At 38.0% G+C, this 26,456-nt stretch overlaps 1 protein-coding gene across 1 annotated transcript in view; it reads left to right on the top strand.

Annotated features, from left to right (window-relative positions):
* The window catches only part of grin2aa (glutamate receptor, ionotropic, N-methyl D-aspartate 2A, a), a 124,166-nt gene extending 107,807 nt beyond the window's left edge, over positions 1-16,359 (top strand). Inside the window, exons 10-13 of the mRNA XM_026947015.3 lie at positions 1,893-2,053; positions 4,479-4,666; positions 5,960-6,198; positions 7,218-16,359. Of these exons, the coding sequence (XP_026802816.1) occupies positions 1,893-2,053; positions 4,479-4,666; positions 5,960-6,198; positions 7,218-9,014 (2,385 nt within the window). The 3' untranslated portion in view covers positions 9,015-16,359. The remainder of the gene's footprint in view (positions 1-1,892; positions 2,054-4,478; positions 4,667-5,959; positions 6,199-7,217) is intronic.
* Positions 16,360-26,456: the final 10,097 nt, after the last annotated feature.

Here is a 26,456-nt window from a genome sequence, read left to right as displayed (position 1 = left end):
TGCTGTTACGGGAGAATAATCAGTGACGAAGTGGGGTGATGAAGCGGAGTCACTCTGTAACCCTGACGTTGATTATTTTCTGATAACAGAACGTCCTGAAGTGTTTCATTCCTCTTATAATCACAGAAATTTACCAACAGTTACATTTTTAATTAATTAAAGAACAACACATACTTTTGATCCATTTATGGTGTTTTATTTCTTATCTTTATGCAACACTTAGAAAGTACAAATTGAGAAGCTTTAATCTATAATACAGCCAGTGAGCTGTCAGGATTGTCTTCATTGTTATTCCGTTCACACAGTGACACTCCAACAAACCGCTAACAGACTCTTAACAAGAGTGGAGCACTCGATCTCTTCCACACACACACACACACACACACACACAGCTATGAAGATGTGTATTTATCGACGTAACTAAATCACAGTAATTATACGTCGAGTCCAGGCCTATGGAGATGCACGATTAACCAGTGGTGTGCTAAATTGCGATAAAAACACTTATTCTGGACGGTGAAGGTTCTCCTGCGTGTAGCGAACAGACATTTCAAAGCGATACGACCAGAGAAGTTTAGTTCTGTTCGAGACGGCCATGATGGCTCAGTGGCTGATTATCTCCACTACAGAGTTGAACATGTCTGGGAGGCTGGGATACGCCGTGTGTTCATTCAGCTCTGTATTACGCAAATGTAACAATAATATTTATACGCTTTTAAACACTAAACCTTTTAAACAAGTAACACAAGTAACTAGCTACTAGAGCAGACACGATTCTACTTTCCGTCAAGTTGTCATTTGGTTTGACGACTTTTAATTTTACGTAATGCGATTTCATATATGTTGGTGGTTGCGCTTCAAATTATATGCTACAAATGCCATGTGACCAAATGCATCTATGTGATCACCTCTGAAAATGATCTGAACCCCATTTACACCAGAATTTAGGACAGACCCTAATACCAGGTCCAAATGGGGTCCAAACGAGGAGTTGGAGTTATGTAATTATTCCCAGAGTATCTCTCCGGAATATTTTCATCCTGTCTGAATCTGTCATGTCAGTCATTTTTTATAGACTGAGCATTTACATGTCTGCAAAGATTTACACCATATTTTACATTCTATAAAAGCACCTGGAGAACTTTCTTCAGCATAAAGACACTTCAGGATGCGCTTGTTCTTTTCGATCATCTCCCTCCAAAACCAAATCGAAATCAAGTCTGAGTTCATGACACAGACCAAGAACAATTTAGACGACATTTAAAAGGACGTGTTAGAGAAGCGACAGTTCTGGTGGTTTTACGTGAGGTCCTAGTTTGACTTCCTATCACAGGTACAGCCTACAAACATACATGTTCTGGTCATGTGACCTACTACTACTACTTGTGCACTCCAAAAAGGTATTAAGGTATAAGTTTGAATGAAAGATATGAGGTGTATGTGGTACAAACGAACTTCTTGAAGACATACATCCAGCAACATACTACGTCAAGAAAACTAATCCTGTCCGAATAGAACTTCAGAGTCTTGGGAATCCTGTTTATCACGTAGCTTTCCCTGGTCTCTGTTAATGCTAAAACAAATACATGTCACTTTACACATAAGTCCATATTAAACTATACAAAATAAAAACACTGTGGTAGTAGATATCATAGCTTAAAATAAAACAAGATGAAGCTAATCATCTTTTCATTTACAATCTGATCATGAATGCTCATAGCAGCCTTCAGGGTGTGTGTGTGAGTGTGTGAGTGTGTGTGTGTGTGTGTGTGTGTGTGTGTGCGCGCCAGAGCGTTTCTTCTTCCAGACACTGTATTGGATTTTTGTTATGCCTGATTTGTATCATTTTACCAAGCTCATCATTAGTTTTTTCTCTTTTTTTCCTGTTGCAGTTCCAGAGCCCGTACTCCTACTCTCCACCCTTCCGATTCGGGACAGTCCCTAACGGCAGCACGGAGAGAAACATCCGTAAGAATTATCCGGACATGCACCAGTACATGGTGAAATACCATCAGACGGGCGTGACGGACGCACTGGTTAGCCTGAAGACTGGGTGAGGAGAGCATCTCAGCTTTCACACACACACACACACACACACACACACTCCACCCTTCAAACGGGAATTAAGGGTTTTTCATAAGGTTGGAAATGAGGACACAGAGGTGGAGATTAAGATGAATTAATATGAAGAGGTATTAGAGTTGTAGAAACTGGAGAAGCTTTCCCCGAACTACCCACACCCTAGTTCAGTAATAGTTTATTTGGAGGTTGTAGGTTGGAGACTCATGATTGGCCCAATTGGCAAAACGCTGCACACACACACACACACATACAGGCACACACACCAAACAAACCAGATGTAACTTATTTTCTGTTATAATGATTATTACGTTTGGTTTCTCCTTCTCAAGGAGTCATATTCAGAATTGGCCATTTCAACCGTTAGTTACGTCACAATTTTTCAAGAAACGTCCCCATGATTTGAAGAATATTCAGACCATGCACTCATCTACTACGCTTACACCTCACTTTAAGTGTTGTTTATAAAAAAAATTTCCTTCCCAGAGATAATCAATGTCCTTGATAATGATGCGTCTCCTTCAATGTCCTTTTCGTGTTTGAGTGCTTTCGTTTAAGTCTGTAGTTATGACTGAAGTCTGAAAACTGAAGTGCACATTTTTGGTATTAAATCCTCACTACAAGCACATAATCCATCTCCTGAGTACGCCCCTGAATACAATATGCTAATAGCTATGAAATATGCACTATGCATTCACACTAACTCAGTGTATATATCATACATCATCCTTTCACAGATTCATGCAGGGCAGCAGCATCATAATAGCCTTATCGAAGTAAACATTGGGCACGGGTCTGAACCCTGGAGTTGTATTTGACATTCCCGAAATGTCAGAATGTCAATGTAATGAAGGGCTTTAGACAAAGCAAAGCAGGAGAGAAGAACAACTCGCTAGCTTCGGCTCCAAATGTCACTCATTAGGGAGACTTGGAGACGTGGAACGCTCTCTCCTCAGTGTGTGTGAGTGTGTGTGAGTGTGAGTGTGTGTGAGCCTGTTAGCAGTTCTGTCTCGTATCGAGGTTGGAGGCGTTTGGCTCATCGGCTTGTGACAGTGGGATTAGTTTGATTCCTTTGGACTGGTCGTGTCAGGCTGGTCAGCGCTCCGAGGCTCTCAGAGTAGCCCTTTTCAAGTACTCTTCTACCTCATCAAGAGGTCAAACACTCTGTCTTCTCTCCTCTAGAAGACATTATACAGATGAACAAGCACACACACACACACACACACATTCATACTTTCTCCAAATACTTGGAGAAAATATTTGTGCTCTGACATTTTGGGAAAAAAATAAATAAATAAAGATGCAGCCAACAATACATGAACAGGGTGTAGTGAACGAGCTCCATCAATCAGTCCTCATGAGTGCAAGCGCATTAGTGCCTTCCACATGTGCAGTGTTTAGTGTGTTTGAAAGGAACCCTGGTTTGTTCTCCGTCGCGGTGCGGTTCTTTAAATAGGTGAGAACACAGCAATCACACTCGGGTCGGAGAACCTCTGAGGAGGCGGTCTCGGTCCACTTCCAAGTGAACTCTGATTCGGCTCTGAATCCACTCGTCTACTGGAAGTGAATCAAACATGTGGTGTGTTTTGGGTTGCGACATTATTTTGTATTATTTTATAAAAATAACACTAGGTGTGATACACAAAATGTTTTAAACTAGTTATTTATCAAGTCATTTAGTCACTGGTGCCATGTTCTCCATGCTTGGGTGACTTTTGTGATTCCTACACACAGTTGGTAAAGATGTGTTTATCTATCCATCATCATATTTCTGACCAACAAATGAAAGTTTTATGAGAGTGTTTTCAGCTCTTCACCTTCCTCAGATAACATTTTTGTTGCTCTTTGGAGACATGAATAAATAAATAAATAAATAAATGTCATTCCTAATTAATACAATACCTGTTCTGTTCATCTTAAAGATGGCAGCTATTTCAGCATGTTAGATGATTCAGTGATTATTAAACCTATTAGCTGCTTGTATTGTCTGTGAATAATTAGGTAACGTCTCGTCAGAAACACGTCCCTGCAGTTGGAAGTGTTTCATTTTCCAGGTGCAGGCATCTAGACTTAAATCACAGAATCTCTCCAGCAAAATGTATTGCACAAAAATATATTAGCACACTATTGTCATAATTGTATTGTATTCCTATCTTTTTTATTTAAGATTTATATATATTTATTTATACAGTGGATATTCATTTCTTCTTATTTAATATATGTAATATACTGTAGCTGGATGGGGAAGTACATACTTGTTCTGTATTTGTATAATGACAATATCATTTGTAGAAATTTCCTCGTGACCACTCAGTGGTTGCTGGAAAGAAAACTGGAACTGTAGGAGTGTTACATCATCCTGTTTTGTTTAAATGATGCGACTCTTTCGTTTCTCTCAGCAAACTGGATGCGTTTATTTACGACGCAGCCGTACTGAATTACATGGCGGGCCGGGACGAAGGCTGCAAGCTAGTGACCATTGGAAGTGGCTACATCTTTGCTACTACAGGCTACGGCATTGCGTTACAGAAGGGATCCCCTTGGAAACGCCAAGTGGACCTGGCCATCTTGGCCATCATTGGTGACGGTGAGTGTCTTCTCTCTAAATACGACTTGCATTGTTTTGATGTTTTTAATAAACTTGAATAAACGGCATGACACCTGCGTAAACCCTTCGTAACCTAAACCTACATAAACCTATATAAAGGCTTATTGGAACAGACTGAAATGTCGAAAATATCCATTATGGTGTCATGACATTGTCTTAAATATGCATAAAACTGACTTTACTTAAGGGTCATGTATCTGATGGTATTATAATCCACGTCAATGTGCCAAGTGCAGGAGACTCTACAGAGCTTCTTTATGACGTGCCTAATTTTCCAACGAACCTGATTTGGCAAGTTATAACACCATTATGTGACTCTGACATACCAAAGGTTCTAACGTACGTCAACCTTGTGTCATGAAGATCCTCAGGTGTTACGTCAGCTTGACAAAAGCTTCCTTAGTGACACTTATTATAATAATTTTTTTTAAATGTTCGTGGTTTTTGTGAAGCTTATGTAGTCCTATGAAGATAGATAGATAGATAGATAGATAGATAACTAGCAAACAGACAACACTGACCCCTCCATGGGCTTCTCAAGCACAAGATTTCAAGTTCATAAATATCTTTTTGATGATATTATGTTTTTTTACTGCATGGAAGTAAACAGAATGCCTGTTCGAGTGGTTATATATTCTAATGTATTCCCTTTTTTCTTATCTGTGTCAACAAGCAACTGAGTCACAGTGGCTTCAGCTCATATTATTAATGTAATTCCTTTGAACTATTTTTATCTCAAGAGCCATAGCACTAGTACATCGTTTCATGTAAATTCTGAAAAATTATAAAGCATTTGCTAATTATGTAATGACTACAAGAAGGTGAATGAAGATTTCATAGCACTTTGATTAAAGATTGGTGCTGTAATTCAGGTTCTTTTGCACAAATGCCTCAGGAAGATACTCATACTATTCATATTTTTATCATATGACTTAGCTCTGCTTCAAATCAGCAATTTATAGCAAGCACTTTAAAATGAAATGCATTCAAGATGGAATCGGCAATCAACTTTGCCGCATCTCTATACACCGCCTGGCTAACATAAACCCTGATAAATGATGGAATAATCATTTTGGCAGACTTGTATGGAGCCAGCATATGGCTGACGCCAGAGTGTGTATCTTACTCATTCTCTGCACTGGAAAGTTTCATGACAGGACAATATTCCTCCAGTGTGGCGATAGCGGCGCTCGCTGAAGTGTGTAGGAGATAGGAGCGGCAGGATGATTGATAGCCTTCTGTGTGTGTGTGTGTGTGTCTGTGTGTGTGCAGGTGAAATGGAGGAACTGGAGGCCCAGTGGCTGACCGGGATCTGCCACAATGAAAAGAACGAGGTCATGAGCAGTCAGCTGGATGTAGACAACATGGCCGGGGTATTTTACATGCTGGCTACGGCTATGGGTCTCAGCCTAATCACCTTTGTGTGGGAGCATCTGTTCTACTGGAGGCTTCGCTACTGCTTCACAGGAGTGTGTTCAGGAAAGCCAGGCCTGCTCTTCACCATCAGCAGGGTAAATGCTGAAGACTGAACCTTCCTGTCCTTTGTTCTACTTAGCAATGTATATCACACTTAGCAGTTGCAGAGTTCATTCGTGAATAGTCCATAGTTCTTTTTTTTATTTGCATCACAATGCTCAGATCGCTCTAGGTTGGTTGCTAGAAAGTTTTCCTATACTGAGTGCACTGCTGGTTGCCTTGGTTTTCCTTTTCCTTGGTAATGCCTTGTGTCTATAGAATTTGCTTGTGTATAAATTGTATTAGCGCAGTTCGTCAGAACAATGTTACGTTTGTGGTGAAAACACTGTCACTGTGAAGAACTCTTAGTGGTGGTAGAGGGATCAATTTTCCAAAACTCTAAATTAGTTTTCCAATTCACTGTTTGTTGCTAAAATGGGACAATCAATATGGCTACATATGACAGTAGGTAAACAAGCTAAAGCTTAAGGATGCACAGTGCACCATTCATCAGACCCAAGGCAGACACTCCTTTCTTCACTGATGTGGTTTCAGTCTGAGTGAAAAATTAACCCAATACAAACTTGTTGGAGCTTGATATTCAGTTTAAAGTCAGGAATTATTCATCATTCCTAGCTGGAGCCTGTTGAATGAAGATTACAGCACTTTCAGAGAGTGCAGTGAGATTCCTGTTTTGGTAGAACTTCCAGGTGTAATTTGGTATGCGGTGGAGGTCTTGTCTTACTGACATTGTTGAGGTAAAGAAATGCAAAAGTTTGAGAAAAGACATGCAAGACACGTTTACACATTTGTCTGCAAAAGGGGCATGTGAATGTGAGAAAACCTGTCATGTGTAGTAGTAATGCGAAAAAGAGAGAACTGAACAACTTGTAAGGTGAATGTAACATTAATATTCTCAGGATTTTCTCATTACATGTTTAAGAGGCATTTGGATGACTCAAATGTCATTTTGAGTTTAAAATGCTGATTTATTGTGTTTCTCAAAATCTAGAAGGAGTATTTGTTCATTCTTTGTCTTGTACATTGTGTTGATGTTCCCTCTTACTTTTCTTAGGGTATTTGGAGTTGCATTCATGGTGTCCATATTGATATGAAGAAAAAGTCCCCTGACTTGGATTTTAGCCCTCAGGCCAACATGCTGAAGCTTATCAAGTCAGCCAAGCAGATGACAAACATGACCAACCTGAGTGGTTCGAGGGTAAACTCACCCAAACGCAGTGGCGAGTACATGCACTCAGCCGGGCCCATGATCATGGATCTGATGTCGGAGAAAGGAAACTTTGTCTACACTGACAACCGAAGCTATGCCCAAAAAGACGTCTATGCTGACTCCAGTGACATCCAGAGCTACCTGGCTAACCGGCACAAAGACCACCTGAACAACTACATCTTCCAGGGTCAACACCCACTTACACTGAACGAGTCCAACCCCAACACCGTAGAGGTGGCTATGAGTGCAGACGCAGCTCAGACTGCTGCCAAACCCAGGGCACTTTGGAAAAAGTCTGTGGATACACTACGACAAACCCAGACACCTGACATGCTGGGTCCAGACCCCCGTCTGTCCATGAAGAGTCAGCGCTACCTGCCAGAGGAGGCAGCCCACTCCGACATCTCTGACTGCTCAAGCAGAGCCGCCTCTTACAAGGATCCCGAGAACAACAAGCACCTGAAGCCCAAGGACAGCTTAAAAAAAAGATCGATGACGTCAAAATACCCTAGGGATTGCAGCGAAGTGGAGCTGTCCTACTTAAAAAATAAGCAGGGCGGAACAGGACGAGAAAAAATCTACACCATAGACTCTGACCGGGAGCTGAGTCTGCACTCGGAACCCGTGCATTATAGAGAGAACAGAGGTCTTGCCTCTGATGATTTGGACTTCCCTGAAATGTACTCTGACCATAATGACAATTACAGAAAGTGTGAACAACCCATCATCCATTTGAACAGCAGCCCCCTCCATCATACTGATGTGGACCTCCTGCCAGACAACGTCTTCAACAAGCATTACAGCTTAAAGGACAAGAACCTCAGTCCGCATGAAAGCAACGACCGCTACAAACAAACCCACTGCCGGAGTTGTCTGTCAAAGGTACCCAACTATGCGACAGGACCCTATGGCCCCATGCGCTCACCTTACAACCGCTGCGAGGCCTGCGTCCACATGTGCAACTTGTATGACATCAGCGAAGATCAGATGTTGCAGGAGGCCATGATCAGTCCCAGCATGCAGCAAGACGACTTGTTCAGCCATTACTGGCCCCAGACGGATGGGCCTCACGTGCAGAAGAGGAACAAGCTACGGCTTAGTCGTCAACACTCCGTCGACAACATCATGCTGGAGAAACCCAAAGAGGTCGACCTCAACAGGCCGGCACGCAGCGTCAGCCTCAAAGAGAAGGACCGCTTCCTGGAGGACGGCTCGTACGGAAACCTGTTCAGCAAGTCCGACAAACTGTTTGGCAGCAGGTCCATGCTCTTCAACCACAACTTGGAGGAGAGCAAGCGCAGCAAATCGCTTTACCCCGATCATACAACGGACAACCCATTCATGCAGGCAATACGGGATGACACACGCCTGGTCCATGGCAGGAGCTCTTCTGACATTTACAAACAATTTGCTCCTATCAAAACGAGGAACGAAAACAATCTGAGGTCCTCTGTGAAGTCCACCGCTTCATACTGTTCCAGGGATGGTCGAATACCCAATGACTTGTACATTTCAGAGCATGCGATGCCTTATGTAGCCAACAAGACGAGTGCATACTCAGCTCCTCGGGTCCTCAGTTCTTCTCAGTTCAGCAATAGACGAGTGTATAAGAAAATACCTAGCCTTGAGTCAGACGTTTAATGCTCTGTCGTTGTATAATTAAAAATAATTATTCACTTAGGGCGCCATAGTCGGCCACATATTAAAAGGAAAAACTGCTAAGTACTCGAGTACTCTATTTTGCAGCTATCACTTTTTTTCATATATCAGTAGTCATCCTCCTGAATAGCGCTTGCCAAAGGTTTTCAGCATTTGTTATTTACCCTGTAGGAAAGCAAATATTTCCTGGGCAAGCTATGAAAGCCCGGCTAGTCAGGTTTTATGCTGGGGAAACTGGGTCCAGGGCTGACTGACCCTACAGTCACCTCAGAGGCGTGTGTATTATTGAAAAGGCAATTACTGAGACAGATGGACCACTTTGAAGTGGGCCAGATTGTAGCCTAGCCACGGCGCTTTAGGAGTTGTTTACTGAATAAACCTTAGGCAAGCAAGGAGTGTTTCAACAAAAGGAAGCATAACATTGCGTTGCTTTTATTATCTATTACTATAGAGTTGGGATTTTTGGCATTCTAATCCCTATTTAGACCTTTAGAATTTTAGCTTATGTGGTAGCAAAATAATCATTAGTTACCCTCATGTCCCTGCTTTTTAAACTTCTCAATTACTGGCAGGAAGATTCTTTTGCACGTATTTACTTATTTATTTACGTACTTATTTAATTTTATTAGAAATACAACTCATTTACATTTACACGAAACAGTGTTTATGACAGATTAAAGCTGGTTGTGCCGGCGCAATGAAAGCTTGACCTGTACCAAGTAAGTCTGTTTGACCGATTAGTGTCTGGGAATGTTTTGTTGATCCCCCATCTGAAACAGGGTACTGACAATTTTTTGGTTGTCTGTTGACTTTACATTTGAACTTGTGTAATCTGTTACGTTGAGTACTTGAGTGCACTGTGAAATCAGAGCATTACTGAATGACTGTTGTTTACTTTTTGCTGGGTGGCTGCAATGCCTGTGGTTGCTGCATTCTTGCCATCAGGTCAGTTCAAAACAGCTCTGAAACATTAGATAAGTTCAACCATGAATGTTGGTTTTCACCAAGTTACCTGTTCATCAGTTATTAGATCAAAATATCTAATGTCTTGGCAATGTTCTGGGTTCTGTAAGGGTTCTTAGCTTTCTAAAAGGGTTGTGCTTGGAAGCCTCTCTGAATGGAAAACCCTGCATTGTAGGGTCAAACATGCATAAGGGTTCCTGAAGAGGGAAAAACTGAAGCACCATTTAGGATTCTAGATAAGTACCATTTAGGGCTCTGAACAGCAAATAAATTGCTAGCTTGGTGTACTTTCACGCTCTCAAGAATGGCCAACTCAGTGGCCAAAATCTCTTAAAATCTCGTTGTGCAGACAGGATACAGAGCTGCAGTCTTAGGGAAAAAAAGCTTTCCTCAAGGGTTCTTTGGCTAAGTAAGGGTTCTAAGCTTTCTAAAGAGGTTCTACTTGGAACTCTGGAAAGGAAAGTGCTTTATTATAGGATTCTACATTAGATTGCCTCAGAAGAACAAACTGATTTACCCTTAGGTTCCTGCCCTCTCTGAAATGAAAACCCTCGATTGTAGGGTCCAGGTGTATTTAGAACCTTTAAGGATTTCCGCTCAAGTGTCAAACTGAAGTACCCCTTTAGAGTCCTTGATTTATGTATTCTGACTGAATAACTAATAACTAATAAACAGGCAACTTGGTGTACTTTCACTCTCTTAAAGATGGCCAACACAATGGGCAAAACCTCTTAAAATCCTGTTCTGCAGACCTGATACAAAGCTGCACTCTTAGGAAAAAAGCTTTCCTCAAGGTTTCTTTGGATAGGTAAGGGTTCTTAGCTCTCTAAAGGAGTTCATTCTTGTGAACTCACAAGAGAAAACACTTTATGGCAGAATTCTACATAGAACCTGTAGAAGACTGAAGAAAATGATAGATAGGTAGATTTTTCCCACAAGGACAAACTTTTTAGAAAGAACACTTCAGGATTCTATAGTTAAACTTTTTTCTAAGAGTGTTCATGGTGAATTCTGTACTGAATTAAACCTTATATCCAAATCCGATACCTCAGGATCATTCTATGTTGTGGACGGTCATCTAGTTCAATCCAGAACAGTTTGCTGATTTCTCTGCCCTAACTCATTAATGCTTCCTCCTGAGTAGGATTCTGAAGACCAGAATCGCTCAAGACTTTCCGAGGTTCATTTCAGGCAACTCTTTGAAGCTCTTAAGGAATAAAACATAATGGGGCATGCGCCTGGAAAATAATCAATGATGGAGTAGTGTGATGCTCCCGATCCGAAGCAAGTTATTATTACCACCATAAAATTGTTTATTTTCAAATACCAACACATCCTAAAGTGTTTTATTCCTCTTATACCATAGCAATTTGCCAATGATTACAATTTTTAATGTATTAAATGAAAACACATCATACTTTTTTATCTGTTTATAGTTAGATTTAAAAGAGTTCTCTATCAGCGAAGAACATTTAAAAAAGAAGTTCTCACTTACGTTATAGCAGCTATAAACAGTCATTCCCTCACCAGCCTCTCTTTTTTCTCTCTCTTAAGTTAATAAGGCAAAAAAATGCAATTTGTCATTTTTTTGTTACAGAGAAACCACAAAGTGCAAACTCCTCTGTCCTGAGGATTTTGGAATAAACATCTCCTTAGAGAAAACTAATCGGCGTCTGCCGTACAAGTCCCTGTGAATGAGCAGTTACTAAAGAAATGATAATGATGATGAGCTGCCGTTGTACAAAATAACACCTTCTGACCAATCAGAATCGAGCATTCAACATCACTGTGGTATAAGGAAGCATAAATGAGACATTACCCTGGTTACTTGAAATCAGGAAATCATCAAATGGATTGAAATCGATGACCGCTGGTGTTTGGCCTTCACTTCAGAGCTCAAAAGCACACATATATGTTGGGTTTAGCAAGTCTTTCTTTATTCTCTCGTCTCCACTGCGGTTGTTTACTCATCCAAGGTCTTTCAGCGCAGTCACTTTAATACGAAACACAATTAGACACGAGCGAGCCGAGAGGCGTTTCTGCTCATCCAGCCATGTTCCAATCGAGAATGCTGCTCATGACTCCAGGTCTTATATTAAAAAAAAAAAAAAATGCAAGCTTTTTGTTTGGTTTTAATGTATTCAGAGGATGATGTTATATTATGAGACTAGCATTTAAGGACAGATGTTTAATGCTGCACTGGGCCAGTTTTCATATCATCATCTCCCAAAGGAATTCTTGCTCTTTCCTGTGAGAGTAACCCAGCGTTCGGAGATCCTCAGAGATTTAGAACCTTTAGTAGGTATCATGAACATGTTTATCTGATTAAGTGCTGCTTGACGAAGCTAATGTGTAAGTAATATGCACATGTAAAATATCAAGGTCTTGTAATCATGTATAACATTCGTAGATTTTTTCTAAATGAAGATTTGAAGTTTTTTTTTTTTTTTAATATCACACTCTTAATAACTCTTAATAACCCCGCTCCTTGAGTTGAGCAGTAATGTATTTTGATTACCTGAAAACTATTAGAGGCATGCAACCCACCTGTAATGCTTTATACGCTTTTGTTATGATCTTAAGATCCAGTTATTTGTAACAGGGTGAAAATATTACCTGCTGTACGGAAACAACACGATCATTTTCACGACGAGGAAGGATGGAAGGAAAAAAAAAAAAGCAGGTGTTTTGATAACGGATGTGTTATTCTGCGAACCACAGCTGCGTTTTTCTCTCATGTCCCTGCTGTAAGGTGAATAACCTCGCTTTATTCCTCAGCATCACCAGCTACTCCACACTCCAGCTGTAAAGACAAAAATTAAAAAAACATCCTTTTCCAAGGCGACTGCCCCCCCCCACCCCCACCCCCAAAGATACAACCTCTTCTTCTTTCATCTTTTTCTTTTTTTCTCCTTTTTTCTTTTAATTTATTGTTTGCTGTAACAATAGAGCTTTCTTTAAAAAAATTCCCTCAAGGAGTGAAAGAACTATTTTAAATATAAGACACATGTAAAATCACTTGTAAATTCAAATACATCATTATGAAAAAGAGGGTTTTTGGTGTGATTTTTCTTTTCAGACCTGCTGCTGCTGCTAAATGATATAGTAGCATTTATTTATTTGTTTCTTTGTTTGTTCTTTTATTCTATCCTTTTTTTCTACTCTCTTTCTTTCTTTATTTCTTTCAGAGAGTAAACATTGGTTCATTTATTTTTCAGTTTATTCTTTTTCTTTCTTTCTTTCTTTCTTTCTTTCTTTCTAAAAGTAAATGTTTATTTATTTATTTATTTATTTAATATTTTTCTACCATCTTTTTTCTTTTCTTTCTTTCTTTCTTTCTTTCAATGTCTGCAAACAAACACATGAATCAAATAGGGATTGTAGCCATGCAGTTTTTTTGAGTGTGTAAAAATATAAATTTCTTTATTTTACTTTTTTTTTTTTTGAAAAATTATTAATTTATATATTTTTTTTTCCTCAGTTGGCTTGCAGGTGATTTTGGATGATGCATGTCTCATAGATAAGCATTACATAAAGAGTGTGAAGTCTGAGACTCTTCCACAAACTACTCAAAACCAAAATGTTATTTTTCTTCTTCTTCTTTTTTTCGGTTAGTGTGTGTGTACCTGAGGATGATTTCTTGTACGAGTTTTCGGTTGGTCACGTCTGATATGAGGGAACGTGCAGGTCAGGGATCATTTGCAACTGCAGGCGAAGCAAACGATTTGATTGTGATTTCAGGTTTAGGAAGAATTTCCATCCTTAGTTTATAAAGAATCTTAAGTACGGTATTTTTGATTTACTTTTCATAGTGCAAGTGTGAATTTAAAGTAGCTCAGATGATTATTTCAATAAGGAAGTGCTAAAGAGCTAGATTAGGCAAAGTAGTCGAGTCGATAAGAGACACGATTAGTACTTTCTCAATTTTAAAAATGCAAATTAAGGAGTAACTGTTTTGTCTGTCAGTGAGTGTTTATTCTCAGAATTCTTTTCCCGCAAAGATTCAGGTTTAGGACGTTTATTTCCTCTGTGGCCATGTTTGTGTTTGAGAGTCGCCTTTTCAGCATCTCATCGCCCACTAATAGAGCCATTTTCCCTCCAAACAAATCCATAAAAACCTCTTTGAATCATATAAACAGATAAAACAATGAGTCTCCGTTGGAAGCTGATGGAGTCGATCCATCAAGGCGAGTTTTATCTCCCGGAAAAAAACATCAAGATTATAAGATGGCAATAATCTCAAAAAAAAAAAAAAAAAAAAAAAAGGAATACACTCCACTCTCCAGCCTTTGTATTAAATAAAATAGTGTAACGCTTCAAGTTTGCTTAAGGATCGTGTTCATAGGGCTTCATGACACTCATATGTCCCCTTTATAGGATTTGACATAAACATACACTACCATTTATAAAGCCTTATTCCAATAGGGGTTCATTAAGACTTTTGTTGCTTTTGTCAATTCTGAAGACAAGTTATCATAACACCTGAGTTTTTGACATAAGGATGTTATGACACTTGTCAGAGTGACATAATAGCGATGAAGTCACAGTATTACAGTGTCATGGAATTGGCATACATAAGTATTCATAAAGATGCATAACTCTTGTCATTAAAGTGCCATGGAATTGGCATAGGTATTCATAAAGGCACATAACTCTGTCATGATCATAGCTGAAGCCTGTTGGAATAAGAATTTAAAAATGTTTATGAGCTTTATGTCACTTGTCTTGATTGGCTTATGTAGGTGTTATGTAGCTCTAGGTAACTGACACCTGTTGAAATAAGCCTTCATAAATATTTATGTAGGTTTATGTCAGTTGTCTTGAGAGACTTATGTAGGTTATATGAAGCTTGTTGGAATAAATCTTTCTAAATTCTTTTGTAGGTTTATGTCATTGTCTTGTAGGGCTTATGAGGGTGTTATTTAGCTCTAGGTAGCTGACACTTGTTGGAATAAGCCTTTATAAATGTTTATGGAAAGGTTTCTGTAGGTGTTATTTGGCCCAAGATAGCTGACACCTGTTGAAATAAACCTTTATAGATATTTATGTAGATTTATGTCACTTGTCTTGATTGGCTTATGTAGGTGTTATGTATCTCTAGGTAGCTGACACCTGTTGGAATAAGCTTTTATAAATGTTTATGTAGGTTTATGTCAGTTGTCTTATATGGCTTGTGGAAGTGTAGCCCTATGTAGCCGATGTCTGTTAAAATAAACCTTATAAATGTTTATGTAGGTTTATGTCAGATGTCATGAAGGGTTTATGTAGGTGTTATGTAGCCCTGTGAACACTATCCTGAAAGTAAAGTCTTTCCAAAAAAAAAATATTACTTTACTTTTTGAAGAAAATGACAAAATTAGACTTTGTTTTAAAATCCAGAATGATCTATACTAGTTTTTTTCACAGTGAGCTAATTTCAGAGACGAGACTACGAGGCGTTCGGAGTAAAGACAGGAACAGAATCCTTCACGCACGACTGCGTTCACTTACCCGTAATTAAGCCTTACATTCTAGTGATACAATACAGATGGAAATGTAATTTAAATGTAAATGAAGACGCCTGATGATCAGCGGAAGGTTATCGTCTCGGATTTCGCTTTCAGTTCGAGTTCCCCTCGTTGTGCGTTGAAGTATCCGTCGAGCTTCGTGTTCATTTCATGTCAGACGGTGGAGGATTGTTGAGTGGGATTCTGATCGAAAGTGAGTTAGTAAATGTTGCAAGCAATGTTTTCGTTTTAACAATTTGTGTTGCATGACTTTGTGCATATTGGACGTGTAACTTTGAAACTGAGAAAAGTCCGTAAGTGAGATTGCATTCAGGTTAGAGAGAGAGGGAGAGAGAGAGAGAGAGTTGTGTTTCCTGTTTCCTCGTTAAAATTTGTATTAATATTTTCTGTTTTTAATCTTATGTGCACTTAATCCATTGGATCTGTCTCTGTTTTGTTTTTTGTTTGTTTTTCTTTAGTTTTTTTTAAAAAATAATAATTAACCGTTATCACATTGTGCTCGCACTAAAAAATGTCTTTCGACAGACTTTCTGCTTTCGGGCAAACTGCATGAGAAAGTACTAATTCAGTGGGATGGTTGAAACATATCCTGCTTTCGCTGAACTACATTGTTTCCTATCGTTTGTAATATAAAAAGTAGTCTAGACAGCTGTATTGTTTTATGTTCGATGATTCATTTTGTATGTGTAAGATCTTGTTAAGGGGGCGTGTCTTCGGATGTTGCGTGTAAATATGTTGCTGATGGCGAAAAAATGAGGCGGGGTTCTACAAGATGTAAAAAAAAATATGTACATAAGTTTCATTTTCTAATAAAGGCGCTTTCTGCCACTTTATACGAACCCTCACTGTGTGACTGGATGATTCTGAAGGCCAGCTGTGCAACACAAACCAGCTGTGAGGGGCAGATGTGGGGCAGACGAGGGGCAGATAATGATTGATGACTCTGGTGAGTTTAAACGCTAACTGATAAATGCTGGATTCATAAATGATTTAGCTCGATAGCTCTCCTGCTTGTGCGTGAGACTCAACAAATCGTGAAAGCAGTAATGAGGGCAGAGAAACTGGGCACATGGGCGGGCACATGGGCGGGCACATGGATGGGCACATGATGTAGAGTACCTCTAAACCACAAATGAGGATAAGATTATTAAATATGACCAATAATTTGGATTTAAGTTTAGTCTATGCTTGTTGTGTTGTGATTTTTGCCTTAATGAATATGTAATATTTTGGGGGCGGAGTCAATGCACATTGATTGATTTAATATCTGTAGCCCGAAAGTCATTTTTTGTAAAACAAATCAAGTATTGAAAATAATTACATTGGTGAAAATTTTGTGTATAAAATAATACAGCTGTAGGTGAAGAACAGAAATTATGAAGTTGTTATAATGATAATTATTATTTCCAAATTTATTTGGGGATCAATCAAATGTTTTAGCTTATATTCTCGAAATGTCGTCTCACTATCTCAAAATAATTATGTTCCTTTAAGGTTTTGTAATAAACCAATTATAAACAAGTAGTAAGTAATCCTAATTAGAGATTAAATGTTAATTAAATGTATAGAGTTAAAATTATATTTTAAATGATGTTTTAATTTTTAGGTTTATATATATATATAAATCTTTATAATAATGATTTAATTTAATTAATGTTTAATAACAAAATAAAAAAAACTTAGAAAACCTGAATCTCTGGACGGTAGTGAGAATCCCCACTGAAATTATTATTATTTTTTTTATGTTTAAGTTTAATTAATAAATTTACTCATTCTTATTTATATATTAATGAAGATTAAGAAGCAACATTAGAAGCGATTACTGAACTGCTTAACCTTTTTTAAAACTTAGTTCCTCACGCTACTTTGCTTGTGAAGTCATTTATGTGATTATTTTTTGTTAATCACTTTGTAAATGCACAAAGATGAAAAAATGTGTCACTTCATCATGTTTATACAAGCGTAAGTTATTATTAATTATGATTTTGTTTTTATCTTACATTTGTTTTCTTGGCAAATATTTTTCATTCTAGCTTTCCTCGACTTTAGGGAATTTAGCTGAACATTGCTGCTTTTCTTTAAATTTTTTTTTTTAATTTTTGGCAGTGTCACGCAATCGTTTATTCTCCTAATGTTCCTGTCTGTGGATCCTTGAGCCAGCGTTGGCAGTTTAAGAGAAATCAGTAGTGATTTAATGCTCTTTCTCTGCATCACTCAAGGTTATTTTCCACTAAAGAAGTTGCTCAATTTGTTAGAAAAATAGCGACACTATAACGGTGGTTTTCAGTAAATCACTCTCGAGCTAGATGTTTATTTCCCTGAATTACGCTACAGTTAAATCAGAGCTCGTCTGTTGCAGAAGTAGATGCTGCACATCTGCAGAACGAATCATCATCATCATCATCATCATCATCGTCATCATTATTATCATCCTCTCAAAATATCATGGTAGTGAAAAATCACACACGGTTCACGTTATCCTGTGTTGCTCACGTGATTGCTCAAGTAATCCAGGCACTTCGAGATGTTGTGGCCTAAAATGACGCATAACATCACGTAAAAAATGTGGGATCATGTGCAAATAAATGAATCATGTGAAAAATGATTCAATGATTCATGATTCAGTGATTCACCGTGTATAAAAAATGTTAAAATAGATCAATTGATGATGTAATTTGCAGAAGCTCGTTTTCACCATGTAAAGATGTATTTTATTAAAGAGTCTTGAAATTAAGTCTTAGTATTAAGTAGTAGTATGAATGATTGTTAACACTTATAAACAAGTTATAAACAGCTCATAAGTAGTAATAAGTGCTTTATTAGTACTTTATTCACAGAGCATTTCTCAGAGTGCTGTGAAAAATGAGTGCACGAGGATAAAATAAAAGATGATGTGAAACAAGTAGAACAAAAATATGCATGAGGAGATAAAAAATGAAATGATAAAAAGAAAAAAGATAAATAGTAATGTAATGGGATGATGTTGAAGATGAAGTGAAAATAGAACAAAAATAAAAGTAGCTACAAAAATGTTCATAGAATAAAATGAAATAAATAAAATAAAATACAGAAATAAGAATAAAAAACTGACAAAAATTCGTAAATATATATTTTTTATTCATTGCATATATAATTAAAGAAATGTTTTTGGAGTGAAGTGCCATTTACAGAATCCTGAAACAAAACAAAACAACAATCTTAAACCAACAACAACAACAACAACAACAACAACAACAACTACTACAACAAAATAGATTTTGTTTTTGTTGCTCGGAAACGTAACTCTGCTAAACTGCTGTGTCTCTGTAGCTCAGTGTAAACTTAGACTGTGATTAGTCTGTAGTCTGAGTCGTGTAAATGTGTGTGGGACTAATCACGGCGTCAGTGACGTTGCCTTGGCAACACTGAAACTGTAATTAATTTCCTACACAAGCTGGCCCGCGGATGATGACTCTCTGTTCTGTAATGAATTAAAGTAGAATGTCTCAGGTTTAATATATTCTCTCTCTCTCTCTCTCTCTCTCTCTCTCTCTCTCTCTCCCTCCCTCTCTCTCTCTCGTGTGTGTGTGTGTGTGTGTGTGTGTGTGTGTGCGAGAGAGAGAGAGAGAGAGAGAGAGAGAGAGAGAGAGCGTTTCTAACTGCTGGGAATAAACAGATGTAATAAACTCAGAAATAGTTTAGAATGATAAATAGATCCACAGCCAAGAGCCAAACAGAAAATTTCTCTCCGTCCCTCAGGAAGCAACATTCAATTTTCCCTTATGGAAAATAAAAAAATCACATTTTACACGTGATCATAACTTCCTCCACGTGATTAATGTCATCACGTGAAACTTATGTGAATGTGCGTTCCAAAATGTTATGCAATGAAATGGCGTGTATGAATTCAAGTAAATGTGCGACATCATATGAACAACACGTAAAAAAAATTCACGTGATAATATATGAATTATACACAGAAAAAAAAACATGTGGAATATGAAAACATGAAAAACTTTGTTATAATAAATAATGTGTGGAAAAATCTCAAGTGAAAATAAATTTTAAAAAATTGAATGTGAAAATAAATGAAAAATTTTAAAAATCATACGTGATCATAACTTTCTCCACGTGTGATAACATGAAACATACATTCTGAAATGTTATGCCCTGAAAAGGTGTATGAGTGCAAGACATCATATGAAGAACATGTTGAAAAAAATGAACTCGTGAAAATATATGAATTATGTACAGCAAAAAACTTGAAAAATGTAAAAAATAAATAAATAGATAAATAAAATTAAATAAAAATGTGGAATATAAAAAAACCTGAAAATTTTGTGATATATAATAAATAAATAAATAAATAAATATATAAAGTGTGGAAATAAATAAGTATTTATTTAAATAATAAATAAGTAATGTGAAATGTGAAAATGTTTTTAAAATGTTTATATGTGAAATATACTATATATATGTATATATATATATATATATATATATATATATATATATATATATATATATATATATATATATATATATGTGTGTGTGTGTGTGTGTGTGTGTGTGTGTGTGTGTGTGTACAGTGTAAAAAAGTAAAAAAAATGTGTAAAAAAGTGGCAGGTGCACTACATGTGACAAAATAGCATGAAAACAAATGAAAAATGTGAAAAGAAAATCATGAAAACATAACATGTGAAGTGTCTACAGATTGTGTGTATATTTCGTGTGTATATTTCACATGATGGATGATGTGACATGTGAAGTGTGTGTGTGTGTGTGTTTTCTTCGTGTGTTCCTCCACACCCATGTCGTGACAGGAAGTTTTTTTGGGTCAGGATTATGGATCATCTCAGCTGACTGTGCTGGAAATGATTCACTGCAGTAGAACTTTTTTTGGGGTTTCTAGGGCAGAGGCTGAAATCCACACACTCCACACACACACACACACACACACACTCCACACACACCTCACACACACTGGGTTTAAGTTTAGAGACATCTCTGACACAAACCGAGCTCCAGCACAGCTAAATCTGAGACAGAGCAATGAGGCGGATAAAACGATTCCTTAAATGGCACATCAAATCACTCTAAATTGATTCATTTGATTCATTTGACTTCATCACTCTTATGTTTTATTCCTTGGTTTAAATATGTTAAGTAAGGAATAAAACACTGTGTGTGTGTGTGTGTGTGTGTGTGTGTGTGTGTGTGTGTGCGTGTGTGTGTGTGTGTGTGTGTGTGTGTGCGTGTGTGTGTGTGTGTGTGTGTGTGTGTGTGCGTGTGTGTGTTGTGCTGTTACAGTAAAATAATCAGCGACATGCTGCTATGATGAAGCGGAGTTACTGTTTTACATTAAAGTTGATTATTTTCCTCTAACAGCACATGTGTTTTATTCCACTTATACCAACAGTTACAATTTTTATTTATTAAAGAATGACACTTTTTCTCTGTTTATAGTTACGTTTAATGTTGCAGACGTTAGTTCTCAACAGCCTCTCTTTTTTCTCTGTCTTATCGTTATTAAGACAAAAAACGCAGTTTGCTACGTTACCGAGAAAGTGCAAAAAAAGCGTAAACTCCTCTGTCCTGAAGCTGCTGGAAACTGTTACTGAGATGTACTGTAACTGATACTGACTGTTAAAAAGTGCTGACACTGGAGACTCCTTCCATAAATGTTCCAGTCTCCTTACGGAAAACTTCGCCGTGTCAAAGACTACGTGGCTTTTTAAATCCGTTCAGATTATGAATGAGCTGTTACTATGGAAACGATAATGTAGTGATGATTTGCAGCTGCACTACTGACAGAGCTACTGTTATGGAAAATTCATCAACACCTTCTGACCAATCAGACGGCATCATGAAGTCATTCATATCTAGATATTCACCTCTGACTCTTTTTTTACCCTCATCTCATGATTTGAACATCTTTAATCGCTGTTACGTGGGATTTTCGGTTCCAGGTTTTCTCTTCCAGACGTCTCAGAGCATTGCACGTGACGTCATTTGCGCATCACGTCCACTAACTACACGCACAGTTTATGAGATTAATCCTCGTTATTTGGGATATGAATAAACCAGGGCTTTCGTTCGCTATTCGTTTATTTGCTTTCATCATTTTGCCCTTAGGGGATAAAAAACTTTTGCACCTAATGTTGTATCAGTAAACTAAAAAACTTCTCTTCAGTCCTGGAAGCTCATGGAGCAGAATTCGACAGCAGTGCGCCCTCATTAGAAGGAAAAAAAAGCCGAATTAAGGATGTTTACTGACAGCTTGACATTTAAGCAGCACCCATTTGAAATGACCTCCATCTTAACTCTGGCCTGTCTTTCACAATGCAGCCGCCTTTTACTCCAATTTCAAGCTCATTCAGCTCGAGGCGTCTCTCTCTCCGAGGAGCCGCAATCTTTTCTGAACGGCTTTAGTGATGAGACTTTAAAGAGGAAAAAATATCGATTAGAAATGCTTTCTCATTGGAGATATGATTCCTGGCTTCATATCTACAGGATAATTGGTGCAATCTTTAACATGTTAACTGAACTGCACTGAATTCTGGATTGTGATTGGTCAGAAGGATGTTGATTAATTTTCTAGAACAGCAGCCCTGACAGTAGTGCAACTGCACGTCACAGGTTCATTAATTATTATTAATGCACTCGTTCTAATATGTTAGTGTTTCCATGGCAACAGCTCATTCACAGGGACGTGTACGGTGGACAGTCTACATAAAAACGTTTTAAAGATGTGTGTAAGTGTTGACGTGGTGATGTTTTCTGTAAGGAGACGTTTATTTAACAGTTATGGAAGGAGTCTCCAGTGTCAGCGCTTTGTAACAGTCAGAGGTAAAGCTGTAACTTTTCCAGCATCTTCAGGACAGACGAGTTTATGCTTTGTTGTTTGTCTGCAATTTTGTGTGTGTGTGTGTGTGTGTGTGTGTTATTAGCTTCAAGAGAGAGAGAGAAGAAAGACAGGCTGGTGAGGGAACGACTGTTTATAGCTGCTGTAACATAAGTGAAAACAAGAACTAACTTGTTTCTGAAACATTAAATAAACAGATAAAATGTATGACGTTGTTCTTTAATAAATAAAAATTGTAATCGTTGGGAAATTGCTGCCGTATAAGAGGAATAAAACACTGAGAGACATGCTGTTATAGGAAAATAATCAACTTCAGCATGGTGGCAATAGCATACTGTTGATTATTTACCTGAAACAGCAAGACTCGGAGTGCTGTAATTCTTTACATGTTGTCAGGATTTGTTTTTTTTTTACCTTTTTTAATCTGCACAGTTAGCACACACACACTTGAGAAAGCCTTGATGCATGAAATTAACTGAACACACAGACCACACGTCGCAATATTCCTCTCGTCTACTAACTTTTTTTTTTTTGTGGTCTCTGTGCTGCAACATTAATTAGTCCTAAAACTGCCACCTTTGCAGTAAAGTCACTGATCAATTCGCTCCCTCGCTCCTCCTGGATCTCACTCCATCCCTCAGGAAGCGCTCGGAATGCTAATGCTAGCTGACCGCAATGCACTTCTGATGCACAACAAACTTTACTCTTTTACTCTCCTCCACTCTTTACAGCACGGGTTTCTCCAACCCTTTCTAACCTTTAACTGTAAAATAAATTCCATGGGCCTCCTCAGGACAGATTTACTGCATGGAAATTATTTCAATGTGAATATTTCAATAATATTTTATCTACTTATCAGAGCTTTAGACTTTTTTTTTAATTCCTGGACTCTCCACAAACAAAAGTCCGAGTTTATAGGTGAGGTGTTGGAGCTGTAGACGTTTGAGAGGTTTTCTGTATGCACTTGTACTTAGATTTGGGATTTGGTCTCGATCAGGAGTTTGTAAAAATAATAATGATGTTTTTTTTTCTACTGGTGACCCGATTATACGTCTAAATATATTGTCCAGGAAGATTCTGCACGATTCTAAGCAACTCTCAAGAGAAATTTAAAATTTAGTCTGGCATATATGAAACCGAAGGAGAATCTTGAGTCTTGAAAAGGATTCGATGGTTTTCAGCCTCGATCTTGACTCGGTCTTGCGTTCATTTGGACTTGACCTTGAAATGGCCTCAAACCGCATAATACTCGGTCTTGACTCGACTCAATCTCGATCTCAGTCTTGATCTCAATCTTGATCTCAGTCTTGATCTCAGCTAGTCCTGGTCTTAGACTTGTAAAAAACCCAAATTAACTACAGGACTGTTACTTGTTTTCGAGTTACTGAAGTTTGGATTAAACCCGTTAAATTCAAGTGCCCATTCAAAGTGGCAAAATCACAACAAGAACTCTATTATCATTATAACTATGATAAATTATAATGGTGGGTTGTGATTTCCACCACTGTAACTAAGTGTGAAAAAAAAAAGCACCAGTGCGGAAACCCTGGCTATGCTTCACAGACCCTCCTCTGAGAGCCACGGCTTTAGAGAATGATCAGTTAGCTTGAGAACAAATACTGTATCATGGTTTGGTATTATTGTTGCTACGCTCATACACATTTTCAGAAAATTGATTCAACTCCTTCATATCAGTTTCATATCATCAGCACGGCACATAACTGCTAACTTCTCCCAGGAATAATGATCACACAACACCAACCATCAGATTTAAAGCACCAGGATCACATCAGAAATATTTCAGTATCAACACATTTTAATGTGTTTCAGGGTTTCAGAGAGACGATAAATTTATTGTCAAGAAATGCAAAATAAATGAATGTGTTATCTGTCATATCCTAGATACAATTTCTTAATTTTCTTAATCCAGGTCTAGAAATTAGTCTCATGAATAATTCAAACACTTTCTAAACCTGTGCATGTTCAGACTTTCCACTCCGACGTATTCAGACGTTATTTTCATTTATTCTTCTGTGGATTTTGGAATAAAATATCTAGATGGCAGAACCTCTGAATCTCAATCACACACACACACACACACACACACAGAGTGCTGTTCATCAACTTTTGTGCAGCCAAGACAGTGCGTGTCTTCATTTGTTCTTTGGCAGGAGCTTCAGTGCTTCAGTGATTTCAGGCAAAAAAGGATTTTAAAATGGCACATTTTAACTCAAACTAAAGAGGATAATCTGCTTAGAGTAAAACTCAATTAGCGGTTCTCCAGATGATGCTTCTTTGAACTCTTTTTTTTTTCACTGTTTCTTCTATAGCTTTCCACTTTAAACTCCTTCTCTCCTTATATTTTTATATTTCCATGTATTTTTCATCTGGTTGCAAACAAGCGGGATTAAATGAACCAGAGTTTACAGGTATGCAGGGATTTATTCATCTGAAAATTGAACAAAGCAACAATTAAAACTTTGGCCTGGGATTCATTCTGAATTTCAGTTTTAAAAAGGAATAAAAATCAATTATTTAAATCTTCTTAAAAGAAACGTTTCCTGGATATTTTTACATAATCTCATATTAATTGTTTTTCAGATTAACACAAAATGTGCGTAAGAAAATCGTGTGTGTGATGAAGTTTTTATTTGTGTTTATTTAACATCTATGGGAGGAGTCTCCAGTGTCAGTGCTTTGTAGCAGTCAGACGTAAAGCTGTAATCTTCAGGACTGAGTTTACTTTTTTTTTTTTTAACTTTTTAATTTGAACCTGCATTTAACTTTTAACATTTTGACTTACTAACTTAAAGAGAACAAAGAGAGATTAGCAAGGGAACGACTGTTTATAGCTTCTATAACATAAGTGAGATCAGGAACTTGTTTCAAGAATAGTAAATGTAACTACAAATGGATAAAAATGCACGACATCATTCTTTAATAAATAAAAATACATAATCATTGGCAACTCGCTGGTCTAACGGTGGAGGGAGAAATCTTTGCTGTGAGGAAAAATTCCAGCTGCACTGATTTCTCCATCAGTCATCAGTGACCTTGAGTGTATTGAAAATAGAACACGCATAAAATATCGAGTGTGAAATCAGTCACTCGGGAAACTAATCCTGTAATGGTGTCGTGGCGTAACTGCAGTGCGGTTTAAGCAAAAACGCTGCTCTATAAACCTGTAGCACTGACGCCGCTTCCACCGCGAGAGCAGGCAGGAAGACGCTGGGTTTATTTTCATCCTTTTTACAAAAGAATAGTGAGATCTGATCAAGTGAAACAAAGAATGCCAGACATCATAAATCATAACCTTAATCTCCTGTTCAGAGTAAAAAAAGGAAGAAGAAATATGATTGTGTTGTTGTTGTATTTCCTCCATATTTCCTCCAAACTCTTCCTTTAAAGCACTCTTCCTGTAAAGGTTCATAAGGCTACATAACTGTTACATAACATACCTGTATCACTGACATGAGCCTACACAAGCATTCATATGCGCTTATTCCAGTAGGGTTCAGCTGAGACCAGTGGCAGGTTTTGTTTATGGATATTTTGTTTATGCAGCGTTATGACACTTTACAGGCCTTTATGTCTCCTGTGACTGGCTATGAGGGGGGTCTCGCTGGCTTCGTGGTTCATACGATTGCCTTGCATCTCCAGGGTTGGGGGTTTTATTCCCACCTCTGTCCTCTGTGCATGGAGTTGGCATGTTCTCTCTGTGCTTCTGAGGTTTCCTCCGAGTGCTCGGGCTTCTTCCCCCAGTCCAGAGACATGCAGTGGAGGCTGATTGGCACCTCATCCATAGTGAGTGAATGGGTGTGTGTGTGTGTGTGTGTGTGTGTGTGATTGTGCCCTGCCTTGTGCCCTGTGATAGGCTCCAGGCTCCCCGTGACCATGCACTGTAAAAAATCCAACTTGCAAATTGTTAGCTCAGTTTAAAACTGTAAGTCACGTGGACAAATTTTTGAGCACAGTGTTGAGTTTACTTATAAAAACTATTTAACTGCATGTTGATTACTACTTTGTCCACTGAATATAAACAATTAAGTTGAGAAAACTTAATATTTCGATTTCTAACTTCCTGTTATTGCGCATGCACGGTCTGTCGTC

The sequence above is a fragment of the Pangasianodon hypophthalmus genome, chromosome 13, assembly GCF_027358585.1.
Source record: "Pangasianodon hypophthalmus isolate fPanHyp1 chromosome 13, fPanHyp1.pri, whole genome shotgun sequence".
Classification (NCBI taxonomy): domain Eukaryota; kingdom Metazoa; phylum Chordata; class Actinopteri; order Siluriformes; family Pangasiidae; genus Pangasianodon; species Pangasianodon hypophthalmus.
The sequence above is the reverse complement of the archived record's forward strand: the minus strand, read 5'-3'. Positions and strand labels throughout refer to the sequence as shown.